The sequence below is a fragment of the Pteronotus mesoamericanus genome, unplaced genomic scaffold, assembly GCF_021234165.1.
Source record: "Pteronotus mesoamericanus isolate MK-2021 breed Mesoamerican mustached bat unplaced genomic scaffold, CSHL_Meso_final contig_214, whole genome shotgun sequence".
NCBI classification, from domain to species: Eukaryota; Metazoa; Chordata; class Mammalia; order Chiroptera; family Mormoopidae; genus Pteronotus; species Pteronotus mesoamericanus.
Genome location: NW_026555089.1, coordinates 6,672,819 through 6,700,284, shown reverse-complemented (window position 1 = coordinate 6,700,284; position 27,466 = coordinate 6,672,819). Strand labels below are relative to the sequence as shown.

Genomic DNA, 27,466 nt, shown 5'->3' with positions numbered 1-27,466 from the left:
CTCCCATCTCAACATTTTCCTTGACTATGTTTACTGAGCATCTGTGTGCCTGGCACTGCTAATGCAAGTGACACAACTGAGTTTTCCATTTGGGTCCTGCCCAGAACTTCCAGGTCACAAGGGCCCCGTTGAACCTCCCTCACCTGGCTCTTCACTGTGGTCCTGGAGGAAGACCTGGGCCTCTTCTTTCTCATCATCAGTGAGCAACAGCAGCTCCTCATGCGGCCACCGGCGCTCCCCACTCTCTTCACTTACCTCAGAATCTTCCACCACAGTGGAGGACAGATGGGTCTTTTGAGAGACAACCTGCATGGGGACAGCAGGGGTCTTGGGCTAAATTAGAGGATGGGCCGGCAGCAGGACACAGGGTGGGGAAATGCTAACCTGAACATCCTGGTGACCTTCATCTCTGTCCATTTCTTTTCTGTCCTTCCAGAGAGGGTTGGTCAGCTGAGGACTTTCTGGATGCCAGGAGGAGCCTGGGCTCTCTTTAGGCCGGGGCCTGCCCTCACTGCTGCCTGGCACAAGGTCCATGGCTGCTGATTTTTAGTGTGCAGAGTGGTTGAACTCAGAGTTCTGAACCACCGCGCAGTTGGGTTCAGACTTCTTTAATCTTCTTTGGAGACTGGCTCCCTAATCACTTCTGAGGAGAGCAGGTTGACAAGCTAGGAGATTATCAGCCTTCCTGGGGAGGGGGAAATCCCCAGACTGGGATAAAAACTTCGTTTGTATTCATTCCCTGGTGGTAGTATGGATGTCAACAAGAGCATCGGGTTAAAGCCCTGTGAGTGAAGAGCCTTGATAACAAACTTGTAACTTCCTGATTCCTTTGCTTGCTGGGTTTCCCAAGTGGGCCCATTTCCCTCTATCTTTTTAATGAATATTTATATGGTGTTTACTATTTGCCAGAAACTGTACTATGAGATAGATACTGTTATGAGCTCCATTTTACAATGCAAAAACCAGGGCACAGAACTTAAGTGACTGTCCAAACACAACTAAGGTGTTTACTTCTCCAAACTGGAATATAGTCTGTTATACAAAACTAGAGTTTTCATGAATAAGGGTATACCATGATGAGAAATTTAAAAAGCTTTTTTTTATTTAAAGTTTTTTTTATTGATTGTTAGAGAAAGAGAGAGAGAGAGAGAAACAGTTTGTTTTTCCATTTATTTGTACATTTGGTTGAATCTTGTATGTGCCCTGAACTGGGATCTTGGCATATTAAGATGATGCTCTAACCAACAGAACTACCCGGCCAGGGCTTAACGAGTTTACTTTTAACAAGTTTATTAACAAGTAAGATAAAGAAATTTATAAATACACCCATTTCCACACCTAGTACGCTTGGCTTTGAGTTTTTGTTCAGGAGTTGAAGAGACTGAGGAGGATCCATAGACGAATTGATGTGTCCAAGTATCTGGATGTCCACTATGTTTATTGAAACAGCGCAAGTTACTGTAGGAAACCACAGAGCACAGCCCTAGCCTGTCTCCCTCCCACCCCCACCCCCACCCCCGTTTCCCACCCTGGCCTTCTGTTGATGAGTAAATTTCAGAACGGGACAGTTAGTTATAAAACCCACAGTAACCACGAAGACACGCATTTTCTGCCACGGTCTTGTAGTTCAGTATGTTAGAGCGTGTCTGATACTCCAGGGTTGCAGGTTCGATCTCTGGTCAGGGCACCTACAAGAAGTGACCAATAAGCCCTGGCCGGGGTGCTCTGTGGGTTGGAGTGTCATCCACACTCCAAGGGGTTGCAGGTTCCATTCCAAGTCAGGGCACGTGACTTGGCCTCCATGCCCAGTCGGTAGGGTGCTGACGGAAGGCAACCCATGGATGTTTCTTACATGGATGTTTCTCCCTCACTTTCCCTTCCGCTCTTTCTAAAATCAATTAAAAAAATAAACATCAGCTGGTGAGGATTTTTTAAAAAACAACCAATGAATGTATAAATAAGTGGAACTACAAATCGATGCTTCTCTCTCTAAAACTGAAAAACAAAACAAAACACGTACTCCCACTCCGTACTTCAGGACAACGGGCCCGCTCTCGGCCTTCAGTGCCAAAACCTTTCTGGCAGCTTAACCTCGGCCAAATCTAGAGTTAAGGCCCAGGCACTCCAGATTCTAAACGTTTCCTGATCGGTCCTCTCTAGCCCGGCCCTTCTCTATGGTGTCTGCAGTGGGTCGCTCTAGCCTGCGCAGGAGGCGGTGAGACCCGGTGTCGACCTTTCTACGTTGCGGGAGACTGCGGAGGTCGCCTCGGTCCGGTGCGGTCGGCTATGGGGTCCTTGCGTAGAGCGCTCATCGCAGTTGCAGTAGTGGGTGCGTGGGCTGGCTTGGGCTCCGCACTCTTTGTCCTCGTGACCCCGGGAAAGGAGCGAGTTCAGGCGATGCTGAAGGTGGGGGCAATGGAGATGGGGTGGGTGGGCCGGCGGAGAGCGTGGGGCGGGTCGGAACTGTGAACCTCTCTCCTGGCCCGCAGGAGATGCCGGGGCAGGACCCGCGGAGCAGGGAAGAGGCGGCCGGGACCAAACAGTTAGTGCTGGCCACTCTGCAGGAGGCAGCTGCCACGCAGGAGAACGTGACCTGGAGGAAGAACTGGATGAGCGGCGGGAAGTCAGCGTGAGCCGGGACCGAACCGGTGGGTTCTGGGCGCTCCGTTCTGGTGCTGGAGTCCGAGGCGGCCTTTGTCTTTCACGGACCTGGGGGGCAGCCCGGGTTGGGGAGCTGCCGCCGAGTGAGCACGTTCCCCCCAAGCCCTGCAGTGACTGCGCGTTCACCTTATCGCTGGCCAGCGTCATCGGACTTGGCGAACTGACGGAACCAGTAAATCATGTCCCTCCATCCAGCGAGTGAGCGCTGTGCCGTCTGACGCCTGTAAATGTCTAGTGTTCTGGGGGTCGGTTCTGCGGGCGGGAATGACTGCGGCTCCTGCCTGCCCTGCTCCCCACGTGAGGCCGAAGCCCAATAGGCACAGCGACCATGTTTTCAAAACACAAGTCGGGTCATGTGATCTGTTTGAGTGTACTTTGGGGACATTCTTGAAATCAGAACTATACTGGAAAATCTTGGAGCAGCAGAGGTACCCATTGAGGACACTTTAGGTTCCTGTCCTCCGAGGGAGGTTAGAGTGGGGCTTCTAGCACCTAACGTGCCAGACGTCTCCTGTGGCCATAATTTAGCATTTGGAACCCATTTGTTTGAAGTAGTGAAAGCGTGATTTGAGTTAGGTCCTGATTCAATTCCATCATGTTACAAAACCTCTGAGCCTCAGTCCTGTTCTATAAAAGGTAGTAATTATCTTAAGGGCTGTCCTCTCAGTAAATAGTGGGGCTTTTCCCCCTCAAGGTTTTTACTGTAGTACTTTTACATTTCTGAGTCCAATCACAGGATCTACTGGAAATGCCACTGAAGGGATAAGACAAAGTGATCAGTGAGGTAATAACCCCATAGGCAAATCTGTTGCTTTTGTCTATTTTATATCCTTGAAATAGGAAAAAGGCTATTTTTCATTAACTAAACTTAGCCAGACCACTAAATACACTGAGGTATAAACCCAGATACAAGAATTGGTTTATACCTGTTCTCAGCTGCTGGATGGTGAAGTTGTATGCTGCATACGTCATGTATGACCATCACAGTTTAATTGTGGTCCTTTCCGAGGTGAGGAATGAGAGGTTTGAGGGAGCCCTAGGCTGCGAGTGTCAGCGGCTGTGTGACAGGCTCTGATGAAGATGTTGGGCAGTTCAGGGCCTGACCCCTAGAGTTGGGCTCCCCAAGCGTGTCCCGGATCCATATAACCTGTGTCAGGTGGGCTAAGTCATATGGTTCAGTGTCCCAGTCTTTCAGATGGGATAGTTGTACCTATTTGTAGCTAATAGTGCCTTCGTATCTCAGTTAATGCATAAAAAAGTCCTTTAAAATGCATGGGACATACTAAGTTTTCAATACTTTTTAGTGTAGAAAAGATGCAGTTGTGAAGGTCACTCATGTTCCTCAACATTTAAGAATGGCCACATAAAAAAACTACCCTTTTGATAGCTAGTAATTACTGGGGACTGATTTGGTTCCAGGCACTGTGCTAAAGCACCTTTTATCTGCATTGTGTAACTCCACAACAACCCCAGCTGACACGTACTGTCATCTCTATTTTACTAAAAGGAAAGTAGGCTTAGAAAAGCCAAGGCACACAACTAATAAGGGTTTTGGGCTTACGCACTGTCTTACCCACAGGAGCGAAAGGTGCTATCCTCTGTACTTCCCACCCCCACTACCTCTCCCCCTTCAACTTCCCAGCAAGCCAATCAGACCTAGAGATTAGAAACAATTCTCTGTTAAAAATGTTAAGAGGAGTAGTATCTATCCTAAAAGCATTCCCTTTAGATTCTTCCTCTGCGTCAGCTCGGTCCCTCCCAGCCACTGAGGAAGGAGTCCAGCATATAGAGAACTCAGAAGGTCTATTTATTAGGAAGGAGATGTCAGTGCTTTATCAAAGATGAAGAGGTCAGATAAGGATGGTGGCATAAACGCCTCTCAGCTGGGACATTTCTTGGCCACAATGAGGACAGCAGAAGGCACAAGTCCTGAAGGTGGAAGAAAAACAGGTTTAAACCACACATACCTGCCTTTTGTCCCCCCAAATTCCTGGCCTCACAGCCTCTCTACCAAGTCCCTTTTCCCTGCATCCCTTCCTTTCTCAGGTACGTCCCCTATCACGCCCACGTCCTGCTTCAGGCCCCACGTGCCATCATACCCAGCTCCTGCAGAGGCCGCTCCATGTCAGCCTCGGAGAAGGCCCGCCGGGGGAATCCACTGAGCAGCTGCACAGGGTCCCGGGCCCCTCCAGGTTCCTCCCCTCGGTGAAGCTCCACGTAGAGCCTAACAGCTGCCAGCTGTTCCCGTGCCCGGAAGGTCTGGGTCAGCGAGGTCCCATCTGGCAGCCTGACCTAGAGGACAAGTGAAAGGCTGTGGTGAGTGTCACAACTGAGCGAGGTGCCCAAGTAAGGAAAAGAAGAGCAAAGCTTGCTCCTCATTTCTTCTCACTGAACCAGCATAACTGCTATTAAAAACACGTAATAAACAACCACTTAGGCTCTGCTTTACCAAGTATTGAAGAGAGAGACACCCCCCTGTTCCCTCACAATCTAAAAAAGACAAAGGCAACATTACACAAAACTACCTGGATAAATACCTCATCATAAATGAAAGTTAGCTTTGCAAAGAGCTGTGTAATAAACCCAATGAACACATAAATAAGTGAAGAGGTCATTGCTGAGTAAGAGGGAAATAGGGATTTAAATAATATTGGGCAAGTGAAATTTGATCTCTTTTCAAAGACTAGACTGGATAGGATTTCAAAAGTCATTTACAAAGAAGGGAGAGGTTTGGCAGAGGAAACATAACTGAAAAAAGCTCTGGGCTAGGTGCTTCCGAGACCAAGAGAAGGGTCCCTGGGGCAAGAAGCACCAGATCAGTACCTGTATGCGACACTGGTCATACTCCCGCTTGGTGGGAGGCTCCTGGCTGGGGGAGGAGGGAACAGGTCCTGGCTCTGTTGGTGTGGATGGCTGGGAACTCACATTACCACCATACTGGAGGACAAAGGAAAACACTGGATCAGGCACTCGCCCACCCTCAGGAGAAACACTGTAAGCCCATCCTTTCCCGCTGATGCCGAAAAATGGATTTATTAGCTCTACCTACTCAATTACTCAGCGTCTTCCCAGTCACCTACCTTCTTGGCTCTCTCTGCTTTGTCTCTTTCAATCTTTTCTCGGACTCTTTGCCTGAAATGCGGATAGAAAGTAGGTCAGGTGTTGAGAAAGCAAATGGTGATTCCTTTCGCATCCCGTATCTAACACCCTCTGCACCAGACCTGGCTGCTAACTCCTCAGCCTTTTCCCGCCTCCGCTCCTCCGCAGCCCTGCGCATCTCATCTTCCTGTAGCCGCTGTCTGGCAGCTGACAACTCTTGCCCTTGTCTCCTGCGCTGCCGTTCCCGTTCCAGTGCCTCCCGCTCCTCTCTTTCTTCACGTTCTCGCTGTTTCTGGGCCACCAGCTCCAACATCCTGTATTGCAAAAAGGAAAAAGCTCAAGAGAAATGAACATGGGTTGGGAAGGGACTCAGAAAACATAATCACGGACTGTGTGTCCCAAGAGATGGGAAAAAAAAAAAAGGGAAATGCCAGGAGAAGACAGAGGGGATGTGAAAAATTCGAGGTTCTCTGATCAGACTGTGTACTGGGGAGACGGGAAGGTGACCCTCAAATATGGAAGATTGTTCCTTACCTCTTAGTCTGTTCCTGTCTTTCCTCTTCACTCAAGGTGGGTTTGCCTTCTTCCGCAGTGGACCCAGGTCCTACAAACAAGTGATCGGTATTATTATCCGTTCATCCTCCTCGGGCCCTCCTGAATAAGCACGCCGTGTCCCTCAGTCAGGACCTTCTGGGCCTCCTTGCTCGGAGGAGGTGGGTTCCCGTCCTAGGATGTGGCCAAGGGGGGTCGCTAGCGGCTCGTCCACATCGGGGTCGTCTTCGTGCTCCATCAACCTGGCAGAGAAAGTCGGGAGGGAAGTCAACGTTGAGGCTGCCCCTCCCAGTCCCCAGTCCCCTGCCACCCGGTGTGAGCGCTCACCAGTCCATCGCGGCCTCGATGCCCTGGTTCCCTGTGAGGGCCAGAGCCTTCTCCCTGGGGGCAGAAACACCGTGAATAGCGCCCACGAGCCATGATGACGGTCAGGTTGGGGCGTAGAGCCTGAGGCCAGGCTGGGGGAAAGGCCCGGACACGTCCGCGACCCCCGCGGGCCGGGGTTAGAGGGGCTCCCTTACGCGCGTCCCCTGGGGAAGCCCATCTCGATGAGACTCTCCAGAGCCGTCAGCTCCGCCATGACGCCGCCAACGCCGCCTCCGCGGGGACCTGGAGGGACGAGGAGGGCGGAGGGGGTCAGCGCGGGACGCCCTCGGCCCGCGAGCAATCCCGCCTCCTACGGTCGAGACCCAAGCGTTCGCTCACTCACCCGACTGCGGACCCGCCGCGGACACCGATGAGAAGAAAGCGGAGGGGAAGCGGAAATGCCCAGATCTGTTTGGGTCACGTGGAGGAGGACGCGGACGGGTGCCGCAGAGAGTCAGAAAGCACAAGCCTGCGCCGTGGTTCGGGTGGTTCAGTGAGCGTCCTCTGGCTTGAGGAAGATTGCAGGTTCCATTCCCGGTCAGGGCACATGCAATAAAGAACAAATGAATGCATAAATAAGTGTAAAACCAAATCAATCTCGATCTGAACCCCCATCTCTCTAAAACTAATAAACAGGTCCTGATCACTGTGGCTCAGTTGGTTGGGGTGTTTTCTCCTAACTGAAAGGTTGAGGGCTCAATGCAAGGTCAGGGCACACACCTAGATTGCCAGTTTAATCCCCGGTCAGGGTGCGTACTGGAGGCAACCAACTGATGCTTCTCTCTCACATTGATTTTTTTCTCTCTCTCCCTTCCTCTCTCTCTAAAAGCAATGGAAAAATTTCCTCGGGCAAGGATAAAAAATAAAAATAAATCCAATCGATAAACAAGTAAAAAAAAAATTAATTAAAGGGAAAGAAAGAACAGGAAGGAAGGAAGGAAGGAAAGAAGGAAGGAAGGAAGCATGGCCCTTCAGTAAGGACCAGCGCGGGCAGGGCAGGTATCTTGTGGGAGTCGGATAGAGAAATGGCCCCTAAACCAGAGCGCCTGACAGTGGTGGGGGAGGAGGTGCGGCCCTGCAACCCACGGGTGGAAGGAAGCCAGCTCCCGGCAGGGTCCTTCCCTTGGCACAACCAGTTGGGAGGTTATTTGACACTGTTTATCAGGAGCCCTAGAAATGTGCATACTCTTTAACCCACTCACCCTCTTCGGGGAATTGAGTCATTTGCAAAACACAGTATCTTAGGCTGTCATCACCTCCCTGCTTAAAACCTCATGATACCCCAGTCACTTAGGAGGAAATTTAAATTTTGGTAGTCTGTTTTCCTCCTGCCCCACCCTTTTTTTTTTTTTTTTTTTTTTTTTTTTTTTTAGAGCCCCATCTGTGAAGCAATTATAACAATAGAACCTACCTCAGGTGGCTGGCAAGACTGTATTGTGTATATGTGAGTAGTTAGTGTGCAGTTTTATCTCCCACCGCTTGAGGGTAACTTGTGCTTATTGCAAAACAGGCCCTCTCCCTGCTCCTCCCACCTACCATTCCCTCTGCCTGAGATGCCCTTTCTCTTCTGTGGGCTTGATTAACTCTCAGTCAGTTTTTGGACTGGACTCTGGGTTTTCTTTCCTTCTTTCTCTTTCTCTTTCCTTTCTTCTCTTTTATTTTTTTAACTTCATGATTTTATTTGAGCCAAACTGATGACATGGAGCAAGATTTCAAATGCTCCCTAGATTAGCTTTCTAAGGGAAGCTTGCTTTGTCCACCCCCACTTCACCTCCCAGCTCCAGTAACTACCCCATTAGGCACTGACCCTCCTGCTGTGTAATCCTTGTTGATTACTTAGCCCCACTACTAGGCATTTAGTGAGAAGCAGAGTTAACAGTAAGTTACTGATATTGATAATACATACACTAGAGACTTTTAGATGATTAATGCATATTTAATCTTCACAACGATCTGTATGGTATAGGTAGCATGATTGGTCACAGGAAACAGACACAGGAAAATGAGATAATTTACCTAAGCTCACAAAGCTGGTACCTAGTAGAGCTAGGATTCAAACCGTAGTGAATTTAGTGAATGCAGTGGGCGCACATGAAACCTCTATGACATGTTGCCTCTCCAAGGTGGAGTGAAGTGCCTCAGCTTTGGAGCTGGGAAACTCGGGCCCAAACCCTAACTCAACTCCCTACATGTAGCTTCAAACCATTTAGAGCTTCAAATTTCTCAACTGTGAAGAGATAATACCGTTCCTTGGAATGATTGTGAAGATTGTAATACATGCAAAGCGTATCTTTTTAAATTGAATTTATTGGGATGATACTGGTTAACAAAATTATACAGGTTCCAAGTTCAAAATTCCACAACATATCTGTATACTGTATTGTGTAAGCAGGTCTTTAACAATGAGATATTTAGCCCTCATTATTTGCAAATGGATAAATAGTGGGGATACAGGAAGCAGAGTAAAAAGACACAACATATTCACTGAAGCGTGATAAGCGTATTCTAGAAAACAACTGTATTCTAAATTTATTCTAGAAGTCCAATAATAAAAGAAAGATTAGATTGTGTGGTACTGCCTCTTTGACCTACTTCCAAGTAAGTACCTTGCAGAAATGTACATACACATGATACACAAACAAGGATGTCCATAGCAAACACTGGAGACAACTTAAATGTTCAAACAGAGTGATGGCTGCTGTCGGTTCAGATGTGTCCTCCTGTGGAAAGTTATGCATCCTGCCCTGGCTGGTGTGACTGAGTGGATTGGGTGCCAGCCGAAAGGTTGCCAGTTTGATTACCGGTCAGGGCACATGCCTGGGTTGCTTTTGAGAGCCAGATAGGTATTTTTTCAAATCACATGGATGCTTTGTTCCTTTCCTTCCCTTCCCTCTAAAAATAAATAAAGTCTTTTTTTTCCCCCTAAAAGAAAGTTATGTATCCTTTAACATAACTAAGGAGGCTATGATTTACCAAGGGAAATTGTTCATAAGAAACAAAGTGAAAAAAGAAAATATTTGTATTACATAAAGATCTGCTCTGCTACAGACAATAATATCTTGAGGAGGAGGGGAACATTCACTTTATACTCTTCAGTATTATGTCAAACTTGTGTTACTTTTATCATTTAAAAAAATATTGTAAGAACTTCGAACCCCACTTTTGGGGAAAAAAGTTGTAAGACCAGTAAAAGTGAGGATTATACTCTTTAGCAACTTAGACTTTTCTACATCCAGTTCACTTAAATATAAATTCAGCTCTGGCTGGTGTGGCTCAATGGACTGAGCAGAGGCCTGTGAACTGAGAGGTCGCTGGTTTGATTCCAGGCTGGGGCACATGCCTGGGGTGCAGGCCAGGTCCTGGCCCCTGGTTGGGGGCGTGCAGGAGAGAGCCACCTGATGTTTCTCTTGCGCATCAATGGTTCTCTCACTCTCTTTCTCCCTCCCATCTCCTCTCTCTGAAAATAAACAAAATCTTTTTTAAAACTTCAAAATTATCTATACTACTCTGAAAAATACATGTGTGGGAAGGCAGTTGAAAAGGATTATGAAACATGAAATGTTTCCCTTTTATGTTTCCTTTAATGTTGTTACAGGGAATACACAACACAAATTGGGAGGAAGAGGAAATCCCTTGGTGGTGGTACTGTTATTTATTTATTTATTTATTTATTTATTTATTTAACTGGCAAGATTGACCCAGAGAGCAGCTCGGCTGCCCCTCTCTCCTCCACCCCATGTCAGTCATTTATTGCCACCTGCCTCAGACACAGGTGGATTCTAAGTCAGGTGTGCGTGTTCTCATTGTCTACACAGAAGGCAGAAGGAGGCGTGGTCTCTGGCCCCAAACTCCCATCCTGCAGCCGTTTATTCTCAACCCCCACGTTAGCTACCCACAGTGGCGGAGCCCTTCCAGGGTGTATGGCAGGGGAACTAAAGCCAACAGGCCAGACCTGGCCCGGCCCGATCTCTCAGGTCCGTGAGCCAAGGATGGTTTTTACATTTGAATAAATTGTTATATGGTTTTATAAGCACCTATACAATGTCTTCGATTTTATCTTCTGGAACCACGAAACCGAAATTACTCACTAGCTTGTTCTTTAGGAAAAACTTGGCCGACCCTTTCTCTCTGCTCCTTCCCCAACTTCAGCCAGGAGCAGAAGAGACAGCCTAGGACCTGCGTGAACTCTCGTGGGGAGCGCGGGGCAGCAGCGGCCCGCACCTCCTCCCGGAGCCCGGGCTGAGCTCCCGGGCGGAGTTCTGCGTGGCCCAGGTTCCCGCGGGCTGCGTCAGAGCCCAGCGGCGGGCGGGGTGGCGCGGCGGGCGCGGCGGGGACAGCCGCAGCGCTGGCGCAGGCAGAAGTGCCAGACCAGGGCGCCGCAGCTCAGCAGGGCCAGCGCTGTTCCCACCCCGACGGCCGCGTGGACCAGGCTGCGGGGCCGGGGCGGCACGGCCACCCGGCCGCACGGCCCGAAGGGGGGCATGTCCGCACCCTCGGGGCCCGCGTCATTCGCCCAGGGCACGCTGCTTATACCCGCTGCGTTAGCGGCCACCACGCAAATGACATAAGCGCCCCCGGGCTTCAGTCCCTTCAGTTCTGCTCGGCGGACGGTCGAGTTGAAGGCGGGACTCTTCTGGGGAGCCCCGCTGCCTTCCCAAAGCAGCAGCCAGTACTCGTGGACCGGGGAGGAGGGGGCACACCAGTGCACCACCGCGCTGCCGTCCTCGGCCACCACGTGCACTTCTCCCAGGCGCGGCGGGGCGGGTGGCTCCGCGGGGCTGGAGAGCCCGGGGCACAGGCAGGCCGTCAGGCCCGCCCGCTGCAGCTCTTTGCACGGAACCTGTAGGTGCCGGCAATGGTCATAGTCACAAAGGACATCCGACAACCGCGGTTTCTCATCTTCCTCTTCTTCGTCAAAGTCTTGCGGGGGCAAGTGCTGCGCTCTGGGGACCAAGGAGAAGGTGACAGCCAGGAGCCACACAAAGCAGGGAAAGCCCAGCATGGAGTCTGAAAAGGGAAGGGGGCCGATCAGTCCTGGCTGCTCAGCCCCCCTGCTGTCTAGGCCCCCAGCCTCAACAAAACCCCTGGGGACAAGGGAAGGCTCCTGGGGACTGAGAGGACAGGAAAGGGAAGGGAATGAGACAGACACACTCCTTTGTCAACCAGTTTCTGAACAGCTTACATGCTAGGTTTCGAGCAAAAAAGAACAAAATATGGTCGAACAGAAGACAGATGTGTGACCAATGAGGGAGGAAGTAGTAGAAACAGTTAATTAATAAACCAAGTGCTCCGGGGAGAAGAGGAGGAAAATGTTTACTCAGCCAAGGGAAGAAAAGCACAGTAATTCCCCGGCTGCTATGCAGAGAAAAGAGCTAAGTAAAACAAGTTACCAGTCAACGACACACGCAAACACCCAGAAATGAGTTGGAAGAGAAAGGATAGATGGAACAGAAGCAGGAAATAGGGACCTCACAGCCCACCTGCCCCAGGAGACCTGACCCTTGCCTGTGTCCCACCTACCCCGATCCTCCCGGCTGCCCACCGGCAGCCTCTCACCAGTGTGCGGGCCTTGGAATTTGCCGCCAGACCTCTGCGAATTTCAGGCCCAGGGGGTCGCCAGGAGCATAGGCTGCGCAGTCAGGTTTTGCGTCTTCGACTTCAATTCTGTTTTGCCTCGAAACTTTTAAATGCTTCAACTGTGATGTCACTACCTAGTCCCCATCCCTCTGCCCCCCTTTCCTGTTGAGTACCAAGAAAGAGGGCTGGTCCCTTCAGAGGGCCTGAGTCACAGAGCCAGGAACGGGGTGGGGGGAGCCACACACTTTGGTGTCAGCTGGAAGCCAGGATGCCTGGGTTCTGAAAGGGGACTGGAATGTGGAAAGCAGCCAGGAACTGAGAAACTGAAGGCTACAGTCATGTGAAGAGAGGAGAAAGGAAGCGAGGGAGGGGGCCACCTGGCTGGTATCAGACAGGGAAACAGCTGTGGATGGCATGTGGCTTGGGCTACAAAATGCTGTTTCGGTAAAAAGTCATACCACTTCCATGGCTGTAATTTCCTGTCTTCTGCCTCCCAATGGACACGAAGGGAGGGGTGCAGAGGCCCGAATGATGCAGCCCAGCTCGCCAGACCCGCCCTACACGATCCCCCTCCCCAGAGGGAAATGAGGGAGTCACGTGGATGGAATCCGCCAGAGAGGTTTTCTCTCCCCGCACTTCCGAGGCTCCTGAACGAAAACAGCTGTCCCTAAAACAGCCCCGGGTCGGAGGCCTTCTCCATCTTGCCGCCAGAAGACAACCCCTGCCAACCAGGGGTGGGGGATGCCTGGGGAATACAAGGTATTCCAATGGCCCCGAACCGATTTCAAAGAGTCCAGGAAGAGTCAGGGAAGTAGCTGGCAAGAATATAGTTTATTGGGGAAGCCACAGAAAAAGGAGGAAGGGTCAGGTGGAGAGGGTCGGAGTGTGGGTCTCTGCCCTGTTCTCCTCAGGAACTGGAGCAGGTCGGGTGCCGCCGGTAAGGGCCCACCGAGGGTTCAGAGCTGCCCAGAGTCTCCGGGGCCAGGGCCGGGGCGGAAGCGGGCAGGTTGGCCTCGGTCAGCAGAGCCGCATCTTCCCAGGAGCCTGAACCTGGGCCAGAGGAGGAAGAAACATAATTCCAAATGGGAAATGAGACGGCCAGGGGCCCCTCTCCCACCCAATGTGGCCTCCTCTCTACCCTCACTCCCGCCCACCCAGGTCCCTACCGGGGTGTCCCTCACCATCACTGGCCTCGGGCTCTAGTTCTTCCTCTCCGCTCAGGGGCTGCTGATCTGGTTTTTCCTCCTCAGACAGTTGACCCTCTGCAGCCACAGGGGGAAATGCAGGGGTCAGGCTGAAGGAGGTGAAAGGGGAGGGCTGGGAGGCAGGAGGAAGGGATGGGGGATGGCTGAGCACCATACCTATCCCTGAGGGATCTTCAGGGCTCTCACCGTCCTCTGTGACGTCTGACAGCTGGGTTGACTCCTCCTGGCCTTGGGAGAGAGGGCAGGACAGGGCCAAGATGGTTGCGCCTGGACGGCAGTGCCTCTCCTTCGGCCCTCTGCTCAGTGTGCGCCTTAAGCCTCACACAGGATGGGGCAGGCCCCCTGCCGCCCAGCCCCTAACCACCACGGTTACCTAGCTGCCGGGCGGAGATCCTTCCCTGGACTTCCTTCCGGGAACCGTCCCTTTTGCGGATGTTTACCTGTGGAGGAGAAACTGCTCAGCAGTGAGAACTGGCTTCCCCTGCCAGTGTTCAGGGCCCTCACACCTGGGGCCCTGGCCCATCCCCAGTCACACAAGAGTCATAAAGGGGAGAGGAAAGGGGTCCTTGGCCACCTGCAAAGCGAAGCGGTGTCGGGGCCAGATGCCTCCCCACACCCACTGCATGTAGCTGAAGAGCACGATGACACTGAGGAAGGTGAAGTTGCTGGCGACTCCTATGAAGGCGCAGGTCATGGGGAAGTTGTACAGCAGGTACCTGAGGCAGGGGGTAGGGACAGAAAGGTAGCAGTTATGGGCACCAGCCTTCTCCTAAGACAGCAGTGCTCAACTCTGGCTGCACATCAGCACGCCCCAGGGTGCTTTCAAAAAGTCTCGTGTCACCCTGGCTGGGGCGGCTCAGTTGGCTGGAGTGGCGTCCCATACACCAGACGGACATGGGTTCGATTCCCGGTCGAGGCACATGCCTAGGTTGCAGGTTCGGTCCCGTCAGGGCCCCTACAAGAGGCAACCAATCGATGTTTCTCCCCCACCTTCCCCTCTCTCTAAAAATCAATTAAGCACATCCTTGGGTAAGGATTAAAAACATAATAGTAAGACTGATGGCCAGAGGTGAGCCTAACAGATCCTGGTTCACTTGGTCTGGTGGACTGGCTCAGGCATTGGTGTTTTTTAAAAGTTCCCCAGGAAACAAATGAATGAACAAAACAAAACAAAAGCAAATTCATAGAGGCAGACAACAGACCAGTGGTTCCCAGAGGGGAGGGGGCTGGTGGGAGGGTGAGGGGGTAGAGGGCTCAGCTGTATGGCGATGGGTAGAAAATGGCTTTCGGTGGTGAGCATGCTGTAGAATACCCGGTTGGTGAATTATAATGTTGTGTACTTCAAATGTTAGAGACCAGTGTTATAAGAAAGGGAGAGAAGCGGGGAGAGAAAAAAGGTTCCCAGGAAAACTGGAATGTGCAGCCTGGGTTGAGAACCTGTGGCCCGTGTAAAACCTGTCACCTTTGCTTGGGACCCTCTTCACTTAAGGGCAGCCCCTCCCACCCCCCCAAGCCTGCGAGGCTTGCTTCCGGGGTTCCTCACCTGAGCCCAGAGAAGTGGGCGTGGATGCGGAGGTAGGCTCCGTAGAGCTGGATACGTTTGCTGTGCACTTCGATAATTGCTCCGGTGGTCGGCACATACTGCGGGGGTCGGGGTGGAGGGTGGTAGCTGCATCAGGCCAGGGTCCTGCCCGCCGGCAGCGGGAGGCCCGCTTCCAGCCTCTCTGTTGCTGTCCCTCCTCACTAAGCCCAGAGCTCCTCCGGTGGAATTCTGGGCTAATGGGGAGGGCCGGCTCCTAGTCTTCCTTCACCCCCTTACCGAGTTTTCTCTGTATTCTGGGTACAGCTCCACCTCCAGGAGCTGCTTCTGCTCTGCAAACCCAAATAGCAGCAGGCTAGAGAAGACCAGTGTGTCGAGCATCTGCAGCAGGTCTGAGCGGTAATGCAGCATCACCTGCCAGGGCCCAGAGTGAGAGGCTGTGGTGAGGCACCCCCAGGTTGTCACAGGCCTATCCAACCCTCCGTCACCCCTGAGCAGTCTACGAAGGCTGCTCCTTCCTCAGGTTTGCTGCTCCCTTGCTTTCACCTTCTACCACCGCCCGCCCTGGTCTTGACCCAATCACTCTGAATGCTTGAGGGGCAGCCCTGCCCTGCCCTACGCAGCCACGTCTCCACTCCGGTACAACGGAGGCCCCTCTTCTAAGAACCTTCCTAGGTTAAGCCTAGCACTGTCTCTGATCTATTTTCCCCCTAACAGTTCTATAATCCAGAATAGACTAAGTCCCAGGGCACCACCTGAGGCTTTGTTTCCTACGTACACACTTAGGGATTTGCTTCTTGATGTTGCTCTGTTGACAATTAAGAATGGCGTCTTCATGATTACTCAACACCTGCTATGTGCTAATAAGCACTTTAGATTTTTTCATTGACTCCAAACTAGTCTTCCAGTGAGCAGTCACCATAATACGGTTTATAACACTTAAAAACGAATGGGGTTAAGTTAGTTGCCCCGCAGCTAGGTACGTTTCTGAGTAAGAATTTGAGCCCAAGTTTGTCTGGCTCTAAAGCAGCGCATTTTCAGAGCAGTTCTGCTCCTCACATTCGAACCCAAAGCTGGACAATGCCACCAGCCATCTGGGGGTGTCTGTCTGATTTGGTAAACTGACTCCCCTCCCCTGCTCTGCTCCACCTGTGACCTTACAGCGAGGATGTTTTCCCCTGAAGGCCCACCCCCGTGTCCTAACATCTGTCATCTTTCTCCACATCCTCCCACAGGCCACGAACACTTACAGAGCGTGAGGAAGTGGAGATGATTCGTCCGCCTCGGGTGTAGCACGAAATGGTGACCAAGAACATGCCCAAACCTTGATTCACAGGGGACTCTGGCAGCTCAAGCTCTAAGGTAACGCGGTACGGCTGCCCATACATCAGCACCTGCCCAAGGAAGCCACATCTCTCTTCAGAAATACTTTTATGTTACCTTATCTTTCTTACTTGTCTGAAGGTGAGTGACAGCAAAAAATACGTGTTTTTAAATTGTACTGCCTCTCTTCCGCCTCCCCACTCCCCCTCCAAATACTTGGCGGCTGACAACCCCCTTGGTTGGCATTAACAGGCCTCTCCCTCTCTTGTCCCAAGAAGGTGCTGCCCCCTTCTGGTGGCTGGGTCCTTCCCACTTCTGGGACTCGAGATCAGAATTAGGTTCTCTTGCTACTCTATTCTAAGAAAGGCTGCGCCAGATTTCTTCCAGAAGTGAACCATCCTGTTGCCAACTGGGCCATCTGTGTGTGACTCAGTCCTGTCCCCGGGAGGCGGTCCCCCCAGGCCCAGCCTGCCTTCACTTACTTTCTTAATTAACCGAGTGCCAGAGGCCTCCCCATCTCCCTAGCCAGCTCTGGCGCAGCCGTTGTCGCTCCAGACGCACTTGTCATTATGGGTCCCTTATCTTGGCTCTGTTGGTAGAACCCTGAGACTCATAATGAGATTTCTTCTCTGAGATTAACCTCAAAGTGTTAAAGACTGGCCAGCACACATATCCTAGTTTTTCCTGACCATTCCCATACTCCTCTAATTCTGTCGCAACTATTTTCCTATATCATGACCCCCTCAGGGTGACATATAAGAATCACAGGGGTGGTGGTAAACCCCCCCCCTTTTTTTTTTGCTATTGCAACAGATTCTTAAAATTATTCCTGTTTATTCTATTACAGTTGTCCCAATTCTTCTCCCTCCCAGCCACGCCCCGCTCCCACAGTCAGTCCCCACACCGCTGTTCATGTCCGTGGGTCATTCCTACATTTTGTTTTTAACCGAAGAGAGAATGGATTTTTTTTTTTTTTTTTTTAAGAAAAAGGCTGAAAATCATTGCCCTAGCCCACAGTGAACCAGCTCCAAAAGCTGGACATGGCTATTAGGGTCCTCTGAGAATTTTATCACAAGGGTGAAAGGTGGAAAATGCTGAACCCAGTCTTTATATGGATTCTTATTTTCAGTCTGAATTATCTGTTGAAAAGAAATGGATTCCATGAGATTCCTAACCCCCTGCAGAGACCAGATGAGTGTAAACCAGTTGCTTCACTGAATTCTCTGCAACATTAAAATATTGGGTTGGCCAGAAAGTCCACTCTGTACTTTTCCATAAAAAAAAAAAAGACACATTTTTCATTTTCACCAATAACTTTACTGATTTGGGTATTTTGAGTATCACTATTTCCTGCTATTGGCTTCTAGTGGGTGGAGGCCAGGGCTGCTGCTAAACATCTTCCAATGCATAAGACAGCCCTGCCGCACAGAATTATTTGGCCAAAATGTCAATAGTACCAAGGAACTCTGCAAAGCACTTTTGACACATTTGATCAGTCACAGCACCTTCTCCATATACTGCACAAATCTTTCTTTGCACATTGGTTGCATTTTTACCTTTCTTGAAATAATAAAACATAATACACTAAACATGTTGTATATTTTCTTCCATCTTCACTATTAAAATGGCTGCACAAAAATTCACCAATTCTGATTTTTTTTTTTAATAAAATGCACACTCTTATGACAACTGTCATAATACAATCTAACAAAACTGTTTTGAATAAAGTTAAAGACAACTAAGCACTACTAGAGCCATTGTACGGAAAAAAACTAAATGAATTTTTTGGCCAACCCAATAGCTTTCTTGGTAGGTTGGAGGGAAATGACCAACTTCTAGCTAATGGGTATAGGTTTCTTTTTGGGGTGATGAAAATGTTCTAAACCCAATTGTGGTGGTATCTGCCAAACTATGTGAATACATATTTTAAATGAGTGGATTGTATATCACGTGAATTATATCTCAATAAAGCTGTTTTGTGTGTGTGTGTGTGTGTGTGTGTGTGTGTGTGTGTATAAAACTAGTAATTCTGCCTAAATAAATGTCATCTCCAAAGAGACCCATGGAGTGGAATATCAGACCCCCATGAATGACTCCACGCCGGGATTCGCATGTGTCTGCCTGACAGGCAGCTCCTCCCCTCCTTTCCCCTTCCCACGCCATATTCACCCTCCTTTAAGAGGCCCGCTTTGAGCCTCACCATCTCCAAATTCTCACACTGATCTCTCCGATTCTTCACAAATTCTTCGGAAATGCAGAATCTGCATCTTACACTTTCCTACTTAATACAACAATGTATAGGATTCTATCAATCCTGTGAGTTCCTTGAAAGCAGGACCGCATCTTCTATTTTTAGCAAGGCGTTACACACGAAGTAGACACATTGTGTCATCCTTCCATCCACTATTCATTCAAAAATGTTCACTGTAAATGGACAAAATAATCGGCCTGCTTGGGTCATCAGGGACTTCGGCTGGGTCTCCCCTCCTCCTTCAGCTTTCCCTTCCTTCTTCATCCGGCAGCCTCGCACCTGGTGCCTGTGGCTCCCTGCAGCACCGCTGCCACCTCCAGGGTGGGCAGCCCCACCACCGTGCGCCCTGTCCCAGGTGCAGTGTACTGAGGCTTTGTTTCTAATCCTCTCCGTATATCCCATTATTATTATCATCATCATCGTTGCTAATATTAATATTGTCATCATAATATTGTGATTATTATCATCATCGTTGCCATGGACGCACTCTGAATCAATGTCTTCACCGAACATTCTATGATGGTCTCCAAGTTCCCTTCCTGAGGAGCAGCACTACCACAATAAATCTGTCTTGCAAGGCTAACATCCCACCTCCCTACTTTGAAATCTGCCATTTGGGACCCCCTCACCTGACCTCGTAAGTTTTTTTTGATAGTGTATGGCTACCTGGTAAACGATGAGACGTCACAGGATACACAGCCTCTCGGGTTATTTGTATTGTCAAATAAGGCCAGTCTACACCCCGGTCCCAGGGAACCCCATACTCTACAGCTCACACTCCTCCCTTCAGAGTGACTGCTTATTTCTATCCTGTGTTTTCTATGTACTCCAAGTATCATTTCTGAAAAATAATTTTCAAGTGATTTTGAAACTCTTTAAGTCTGACCACTGATGATGTTGCTGACTGACAACTCAAAACTCTCTGGTGATCAGAAATGATGTTGTTCCCCTAATCCTCCAAGGTCCTTTTGAAGGGAGTTGTACCCTTTTCCAGAGTCTAATAAAGGACGTGTTCCCATTCTGCATTTCTTGGGGTTTCCAGGTTTCTTGAACTCATACTGGCCTCTGGCCAGTCTTATGACACAGTACCCTTTGTAATGGTCCAAGTTACACATATTTGTCAATAGTTTAGTAATTTTACATTCAAGCTTTCAAAACTCTTGCGTGGGTCCCATCCTAGTCCAATTAAATAGCTGGCTTGTTAATTTAGGTTCATTTAGTAAAACATACCTCATGTAGTAGATATGGACTGACTGAAATAATCTAAGAAGAACATTGCTAACATCTGCATGAAAGAATAATCCATACAATTTATTTAGACTCTAATTTTTTCTTTAAAGTCTCTTTCCTTCCTTCTTTCCTTCTTTCCTTCCTTCCTTCCTTCCTTCCTTCCTTCCTTCCTTCCTTCCTTCCTTCCTTTTCTTCTTTCTCTCCTTTTTTCACAAATTTGTTTCAGGTGACATTGGTTAATGACTTCCCTTTCCCTGAGAGCCTTCCCTCCTTAGTCTCTATGACTCAATCCCTGTTCTCCAGGTCTTTCAAGTTTTCCTTTTGATTTCAAGTCATCAAAGCGCTAATACAATCTCTCGTCAGCCCATACTCACCCGATCACGTCCACCTTTAGCTAGGGACACATTGGCAACAGGGAAGGAGCAGAGTAAGGAGGCAGAGGGATCACAGTCAGTCCTAAATGAGAATGAGGATGACACTAAGTTATGGAGTCTTCCTTACCTGTCCGTACCCCACCTTGGCCCCTAGTGCTCCTTCCTGTCCCCCATCCCTTTTCCCAGAACAGGTACCCTTCTCTGTTACACGGATGGAGCAGAAATGCAGCCAGCAAGATTCCACTGATTGATTCATGCTCTCCTTGCTACTCCAGCTTATTTCCTCTCATAGAACAGATATTCTTAAATGGGAATCTACAGATGCGTAGTTGAAAAGTTTCAGACATAAGTGTTTCTCACTTGGGGAGCTTGATAAAAATGCAGATTCCTGGGTCCCAACCCCAGATTCTGATTCAGTTGTTCTGGTCTGGGGCCTACTTGGAGACAACTCCACCAGAGGGATCCACAGATGGTCTTTAAGAGGCTCATGAGCCCCCTCAAGTTGTAGGCAAAGTTGTACATGGACGTGTATGTGCAGGACATTCTCGGGCACGTAGACAATTTCATGGCAGGAAGAGCCATAGCTTCCGGGAGATCGGTACCTCCTAAAAGTTTAAGCAGCTCTGCTTTAGAAATTACAGCTCATGACCAGAGACTCGGGACAAGGAAAAACTACCTTGGACCATCGATAAAGCCCTTATTGGCATCTCTTGATTGGTCCTATAGCCACTGTTAATACAAAAGGAGAGAATTTGGCAGGGTCTGTAAAATGGGAAGGCGCAGGACTCTGGAGTTTACATATCAAGCACCCTGTGTTTCCATAATCTCTTCTGTGCAGTAGACGATCAGGAATGGAAGTAACGTAAAAGGCAAAGTGCTGCTTTCCTGATATTTCCTCTCGTAAAAGCAAGGTTAGTTCTGAGAACACCCAAGGGGCTGGCTTGTTTCAAAAGTCTACTTTGGCCCTGAGAGAGGTCTGATGGAACCTAAATAGAACTGACACTTGTAATGACAGTCCAGAAGGGGAATTTTTTAAAGAAATTCTTTTAACCAGAGGTAGAACTAGATCCTAGAGCTCTACCAGTCCAGACCTGCTTTTTAGCCTTGGGCTGTTGAATAGTAAGATATTATATGAGCGCACTGGGTCCAAGTTTCTTCCTCCGTAAATGAGGTGGTTGAACTGAATAAGCCCTATGGGACCTTGCAACAATTTTCCCACAGATTCCTCTGCTGTGATGGAAGACCCCTCTCACCTGTAGTGGAAATGCACGGGGCTAAGGTGGCTGACTGTCGGCATGTAGGAATAGTAGAAGGAGCCATAGAGGAAAACAGACACCCAGAGCAGGAGGAGGATGGTACAGAAGAGCACCCCAAACTGCAGCAGCAGCTTGCGGGCACGGCCTGCCAAGACATGGCCCACCTCCTGGGCCCATAGCAAGGCAGGTACTGGTGGGTCATTGACCACGACAGGGGGCGCAGCGGGTCTGGCCCCGGGTTCAGGCTTTGAGTTCCGAGCTGATTTGCCACCTGGACGCCATCCCTGGCCATGCGACGAAGCAGTGGGTGGTTCCTGGAAAAAGACAGAGGAGGAAAGAGTAGCTTCTTTCTGGGGGTAGGTGGGGTGACTATTACCGGGCTGGATTTGAGGAACCAGAGATAGCAGAGTCTTTGTTTCATATGGCCATTCTCCAAATGACTGTGTTTCTCAGCCAACTATCCCTTCCCTTTCCTCCACTGCGCTCTGTTCGCCCCCAGTGCCAGAGCTCCTCAGTTGAACTGGCCCTCCGGCCACCTGATTCTGGGACAGGCCACCTTGGTACTCATTCACAGCAATACAAAACATACAGAGGACGAGCGCCTTAAAATTCTCAAGCAGCTTTTACACATACGATGACACTGAATCCACACTGCGAGGTGGCTGCACTGAAAGAAAGCGCGACGTGACGTGTGTCTCAAGTTGCACAGCCAGACTCAAAGACAGACTCCGATGCGCAGTCACAACTGCCTCCCGAGTGTCTCCTCTCCTCCCGGAGCTGCACTCGCTCTCTGACCAGCCTGCGCCAAGCCACAGGCAGGGCGTCCTGTAGACTATGGCTGCTCCCCCCCAACCCCCTACGGCTCCCCGGTGGGCGCGGCGCCCGGAGCCCCTATTTAATCATTCTGCGGTCGAAAAAATCAGTAAGCCGGATACAAGGCTCTGCAGACTCACCAGCATCACGCGCTGCCTGGGGCAACGGTGAGAGGGATTTCCGCCTCCTGGGCACGCCCCGCCCTCTTCCACCGACAGCCAATGTAGCCCTGGGGCGGGGCCTCATCGAGGGGAGGGGCCGACAGTGGGCGGGGCTAGATCCAAGGGGCGGGGCTGTTCTGAGTGCGGAGCTCCCACCTCCGTGCGCTCCTCACTGTTCCTCCCCCACGGTCTGAGTCTGTCATCCTCCGGTTACCGTGACCAAAGGGGACAGGCGCCTCCCTCCAAGACCCAAGATATTCCCAGGGCATGCTATGAGTCAGCAGCATCCCCCTCGGCCCGCCTCTCGAGGTCGCTATCCAGCCCGCCCACACCTTCACCACCGGCCATTTAACACTCAAAAAGGGGGAGAGAGGAGGGCGCCCAGCTGGCGCTGACTTTGTCGCCCACAGCCCTTTGGGCCGGTAGGCGTCCGAGAGAGACAGCGTTCGCCCCGAGAACACTGCAGTCTGCAGGAACCTGTGAATCTTGCGCGTTGCGCCCGCGCTCTGGCTGTCCCGCTCTGGCTGTCCCGTATGCACGAGCACTTCAGCCTGGTGTTTTTCCTCTAGCTTTGGCGGTGCGTGATCGACCTCCTCTGACCCTAACTAGACGGTCCTTCAGAGTCCGCACAGCGCATTATCTAGGCGAGGTCTTGGAAGGCTGCACCTTCTATTTTTGTATGTCTCTGTTCGCCCCAAATAAGAGCTCTCAGAGGTGCCCTGTCCGGGTGGCTCGCTGGCTGGGGCACCTTCCAGTACACCAGAACGGTTGCGCGTTCCGTCCCGGGTGGGGGCGCACGCAGAGGCAGCTGACTGATGTTTCATGTCCATGCTTCTCTCTCTCTCTCCCCTCCCATCTCACATCAATGCTTCTCCCCCCCCCAACCCCTTAGTCTCTCTAAAATAAATTTTTTAAAAAATTTAAAAAATTTGAAAATCATTTAAAGAGCTCTCCAAGGGTCAGGTCAGTGTTGTGGGCATCTTTGCATCTCCCACAGCACCAAGCACAATGATGCTCTTAGAGCAATACCCCCCAGTCCCCATCCCAAAGCCCATCTATTTCCAAGAAACACCCACGGGCTCTCCCCACAATGCACCCTACCTCTTCTTTGTCCGCTTCTTTGATCTGGTCTCTGCATGCCTCTTTCCCCCCAGGTTCTTCTCGTTGGTCTGCCATTTCTTTAGACATGTTCCTGATGTACCTCGCTGCCCCCAGGTCTTGCACTCGAATCACTTGTGGCTAGAACATGAAGTGGAGATCCAGAAGCGGATACCTGTAGCTCATCACATCTTCCTGGATATGGGGAACGGAGGGTCCCTGGGAGAGAAACGAAGATTCACGTGATAAATGCTGTGTCAGAGTAGAGGGAGGAGGGGGATGATGGGGGCGCCTGCCCAGCTGATGTCAGACTTTCAAATGAGCAGGGCACCCCGCAGCCAGAACGGCCTCCACTGCAGGGGCTGTCACAGGTCCAGACCACCCCGTTTGCGGGGGAAGCCTGCCTGGGCGTCAGCTCCTCTGGAGAGGGCTCCAGGCCATACTCAGAGCTCCTGCCACAGGGGAGGGGCAGGTACTGAGACAGTAACAGTGGGAGTGTGCACAGGGGCTGCAGGCAGCAGCCAGGCTCCCCCACTGGCCAGGCAGTTGGTATGCTCCAGGATCTGAACAGCTCCTTCTAGCATCCTTCATCTGCAGGTACCAGCTGTCTGGGCAGTGCCTGAGCTGCAGAAACTGGGGCCAGCCCTCGACAGACCACTGACCCAACCCACCCAGTGGCCTTCTCTGTATTTGCAGCTTCTGCTGCTGCGTCAGACCCTTTCAGCTGCAACTCCCTGCAAGGTGGGGCACCCATCTCAGGCAGAAGGCTTTGGTGCACCCCACGGACTCTGCTCCCCAGGGCTTCAGCTGCCTGTGGCCTCAGGTGAGTCAGGAGCATCTTGCTTTTCCCCATTGGGGCTCAAGGGGGCAGGTGGGGATTCCGTACCCTCCCCATGAGGGCGGGGCTCCTTCTGGTGGAGGCTTTCAGAGCTGGGAACACATGGCTTGATGGCTGAAAAGCCTTACATCATTTGTTCGTTTAATGATCCGTGGCCTAGACCCTGTGGGAGTTTGGGAAGCATCTCATTCCACCCTCTCTATTTCCTCAGCCGAGGAAGACAGGGATGGGGAAGGCCACCGAGGACGGGAATAAGGGAACAAAATATTGGGGCACATGACCCCAGGCTTTAAATGCTGGGTGAGTGAGCATGGAGGGGTCCTTCAGCTGAGATTGCTCTGAGCTGTCCCTCTCTTTTCTCCAGGATGAAAGGGGAGACCCCTGTGAACAGCACTATGAGTATTGGGCAAGCCCGCAAGATGGTGGAACAGCTTAAGATTGAGGCCAGTTTATGCAGGATAAAGGTGGGTGGGGCCCTAGGCCCCATTAGTTGGCCTGACTATGCTGTAGGTTCCCAAACATCAGGATACAAGATGCTTTTTTCCTCCTGCTTCGCCCCTGAGATCAGGGAAGGAGACCCGGGCTCTATAAGAAGAGGTGTCCGCAGGCCTCTGTGGGGGATGAGGGACGGGAAGACAGTCTAAAGGGAAGGGAGGCTGCAGTCCCCTTCGGAGGTTCTGGCTGGCTCATGACTCCCCACTGGTTGTGCCCCAGGTGTCCAAGGCAGCAGCAGACCTGATGACTTACTGTGATGCCCACGCCTGTGAGGATCCCCTCATCACCCCGGTGCCCACTTCGGAGAACCCCTTCCGGGAGAAGAAGTTCTTCTGTGCCCTCCTCTGAGCGGCCAGGTCCCTCTCACACCCCACCTTTCCCTCTCCTGAGCCCTTCCTTAGGTCAGTAACCGCCGTCAGCCCTTGAGGGTCCCTTGCATACCCTTCCTGGCCCTTGCCCAAACCTGCGAGGTTATCTGAAGCACAAGGCCCTCCCTCACCTGTCTGTCGCCCCCATTTCCACGGCCACAGGGGCACCCTTTGCCCCTCCCACGAGAGGGCCATCAGACTCTGCCAGCGTCCTGCCCGCTTCCCTCTGTGACCCGCTCACACAATGGAGAGAGGGATGGGCTGGGTGCTTGCTCCCAGTCTCACCTGGAGCTATTGGAAGGGTAAAGCCATTTGAAGAATAAAGTCATCCATAGTCTCAGAGGTACAGCTCCTGTGTTATCGTTCTTGGGGGAGAGGATCATCAGTCATTAGATGTGGGTGTGGGTGTGGGTGTGGCAGTTGAAAGGCTGCCACAGGGAACAAGGCCAGTCAAAGCAGGTTAGACAGTGTCTAGGATTGGAGATCGGTGGGGTTGGGGGCGGAAGGCAGGCGCGAGAGAGCGTCCCAAGTGGAAGGATTGTTACAACAGACACTCAAGAGGCTACAGAGAGCGCGCGCGCACGCGCGCACACAGGCACACGCACGCACACACACAGGCACACGAGGGCAGTGAACAATGAAGGCAAGTGAAACTGAAAACAGACCGAACGGAGTGGATTTAGGGAGGAATTCGGGGGTGCAGCCGCGGGAAAGAGGAACCCAGGACCGAAGGGGAGGAGGAGCTCAATTCCAGTTCCTGGGAAGGGGCCGGTCTTACTTCTAAGATGGCCGCGCCCACAGCGGGCCCTTTTCCAAGATGGCCGCCGCCGTGGGACCTGCGCCAATATGGCAGCTCCACGTCACTGCGTTTCACCGTACAGGGATTCTCCACCAACCCCAATCTTAAAATGGCGGCCCCGGGCAGCTAGAGTTCTCAATATGGTCCCTTCCGTACTCGCCTGATCTGTCTCAAAATGGCTGCCCCTGCCCTCGCCGACTGGATACCCACTCCTACACCCCGCCGCCCTCAGAGTCTGGAAGACGACGTCCCCACGATCTAAGTGAAGGCACACGGGAGGCTACAGCCTAGGATCATGGGACCGGAGACCTCAGCAAGCCCTGTGTAGCAGGCTCTGGTCGCGTGCATCTCGCGAGGAGGCAGTCTAGGTTTCTACATCGCGGAACAGAGGCTCCCTTTGGAGCATTAACAGAAGGGTGCCGTCAATACCGGCGCCGTTCATCTCCGCGTGCCCTTCCGCGGTTACCCTCTGGTCTCCCTGGGAGTCGGATAAACGCGAGGGTTTTATGCGGGAACTGGCGTTTGCCCTGCTCCCACCTCCCCCTCAGGCCTATTTGCAAGAAGCCATTTCCCGCCCCCAGTGTGCTTACCACTCCTGATCTAAAACTGAATGTTTCGCAGTCCCCTGGGGACTCAAACCTGGCAGGTTTATAAGCCCCAAAATGCCTTTCTAGAAGCCTTTTCCTTCCAAGGGTGAACCTGCTGAGGTGGGACCAGGGTCAAGGCAGAGAAGGTTGACAGTCCCAGGATGTTTGCTCGGCACAGACCGGTCAAGACCCCCAAAGCCAGGGATACACCCTTCCCAGGGGAAGCGCAGGCCAGCTCACGTCTGTGCCTGGATCCCTTCGGCAAGGGGATGGCTCTAGTAAGAGGAAGGCGACCTGCAGCACGGGCAGCCCGTCACCGGGCTCCCCCGCACCTTCACACAGGCAGGCAAGGGGAGAGGAACGCCGAGGACACCGGGACGGCACCCAGGCTGCGTTCCTGCAGCAGGAACGCCACCCGAGTCTGCGCGGGAGCCGCCTTGGCTCCCTCTCGGTGCCCCGTGAAACCCCCGCATCCTGGCAGCGCCTGGCGCACAGCTGGCCCTCACACACCCTCCGAGTGGGTTGCGCTGCACATGCCTAAACGGCAAGCAGGGCAGAGCAGACCCGGAGAACCTGTCTCTGTTCCTGCTAGTTGACAGCGCTTGGCCTAAGTGAGAATTTCCACATCAGCTCAGACTTGGTAAGAAGCCAGAAGTCAGAAGTGCTTAATAAATGTAATCTTAAGAAAGAGAGAGAGATACATATGTAATTAAAGCCTCTGCTCAATTTTTCTGCATACTCAACTTGCATACTGTTGCAGCCCTAGTTGGGGAAAACGGGGGCTTAAGAGACAAGGCATGAGCTATAAACACCTATTAAAAGTGATTAATTAGCTGTAACACGGAGTAACCCTAAAGTATCCTAGACCAGGGG

At 51.4% G+C, this 27,466-nt stretch overlaps 5 protein-coding genes across 5 annotated transcripts; 2 read left to right on the top strand and 3 right to left on the bottom strand.

The window, feature by feature from the left end:
* The first annotated feature begins 2,200 nt into the window (after positions 1 to 2,200).
* On the top strand, positions 2,201 to 4,461 carry LOC129068643 (ubiquinol-cytochrome-c reductase complex assembly factor 3). Its single transcript, XM_054571022.1, has 2 exons — positions 2,201 to 2,406; positions 2,490 to 4,461. The coding sequence occupies exons 1-2, from the start codon at positions 2,287 to 2,289 to the stop codon at positions 2,631 to 2,633; spliced, it is 264 nt and encodes an 87-aa protein (XP_054426997.1). The 5' UTR covers positions 2,201 to 2,286; the 3' UTR covers positions 2,634 to 4,461.
* UBXN1 (UBX domain protein 1) lies at positions 4,436 to 7,076 on the bottom strand. The gene is made up of 10 exons (XM_054571017.1): positions 7,022 to 7,076; positions 6,834 to 6,921; positions 6,640 to 6,693; positions 6,448 to 6,554; positions 6,295 to 6,364; positions 5,883 to 6,074; positions 5,742 to 5,793; positions 5,485 to 5,598; positions 4,761 to 4,953; positions 4,436 to 4,590 (listed from the first exon to the last, which is right to left on the bottom strand). The coding sequence occupies exons 2-10, from the start codon at positions 6,890 to 6,892 to the stop codon at positions 4,541 to 4,543; spliced, it is 891 nt and encodes a 296-aa protein (XP_054426992.1). The 5' UTR covers positions 6,893 to 6,921; positions 7,022 to 7,076; the 3' UTR covers positions 4,436 to 4,540.
* A 3,890-nt stretch (positions 7,077 to 10,966) lies between these two features.
* On the bottom strand, positions 10,967 to 12,378 carry LRRN4CL (LRRN4 C-terminal like). The gene is made up of 2 exons (XM_054570658.1): positions 12,235 to 12,378; positions 10,967 to 11,685 (listed from the first exon to the last, which is right to left on the bottom strand). Exon 2 carries the CDS (start codon positions 11,678 to 11,680, stop codon positions 10,967 to 10,969), a length of 714 nt encoding a protein of 237 aa, XP_054426633.1. The 5' UTR covers positions 11,681 to 11,685; positions 12,235 to 12,378.
* A 696-nt stretch (positions 12,379 to 13,074) lies between these two features.
* BSCL2 (BSCL2 lipid droplet biogenesis associated, seipin) lies at positions 13,075 to 25,944 on the bottom strand. The gene is made up of 13 exons (XM_054571015.1): positions 25,873 to 25,944; positions 25,493 to 25,572; positions 23,510 to 23,725; positions 21,432 to 21,748; positions 20,179 to 20,260; positions 16,251 to 16,394; positions 15,280 to 15,414; positions 15,004 to 15,101; positions 14,035 to 14,176; positions 13,834 to 13,900; positions 13,617 to 13,688; positions 13,437 to 13,517; positions 13,075 to 13,305 (listed from the first exon to the last, which is right to left on the bottom strand). The coding sequence occupies exons 3-13, from the start codon at positions 23,594 to 23,596 to the stop codon at positions 13,163 to 13,165; spliced, it is 1,368 nt and encodes a 455-aa protein (XP_054426990.1). The 5' UTR covers positions 23,597 to 23,725; positions 25,493 to 25,572; positions 25,873 to 25,944; the 3' UTR covers positions 13,075 to 13,162.
* GNG3 (G protein subunit gamma 3) lies at positions 24,036 to 25,480 on the top strand. The gene is made up of 4 exons (XM_054571016.1): positions 24,036 to 24,103; positions 24,203 to 24,329; positions 24,709 to 24,808; positions 25,059 to 25,480. Exons 3-4 carry the CDS (start codon positions 24,710 to 24,712, stop codon positions 25,185 to 25,187), a joined length of 228 nt encoding a protein of 75 aa, XP_054426991.1. The 5' UTR covers positions 24,036 to 24,103; positions 24,203 to 24,329; position 24,709; the 3' UTR covers positions 25,188 to 25,480.
* Positions 25,945 to 27,466: the final 1,522 nt, after the last annotated feature.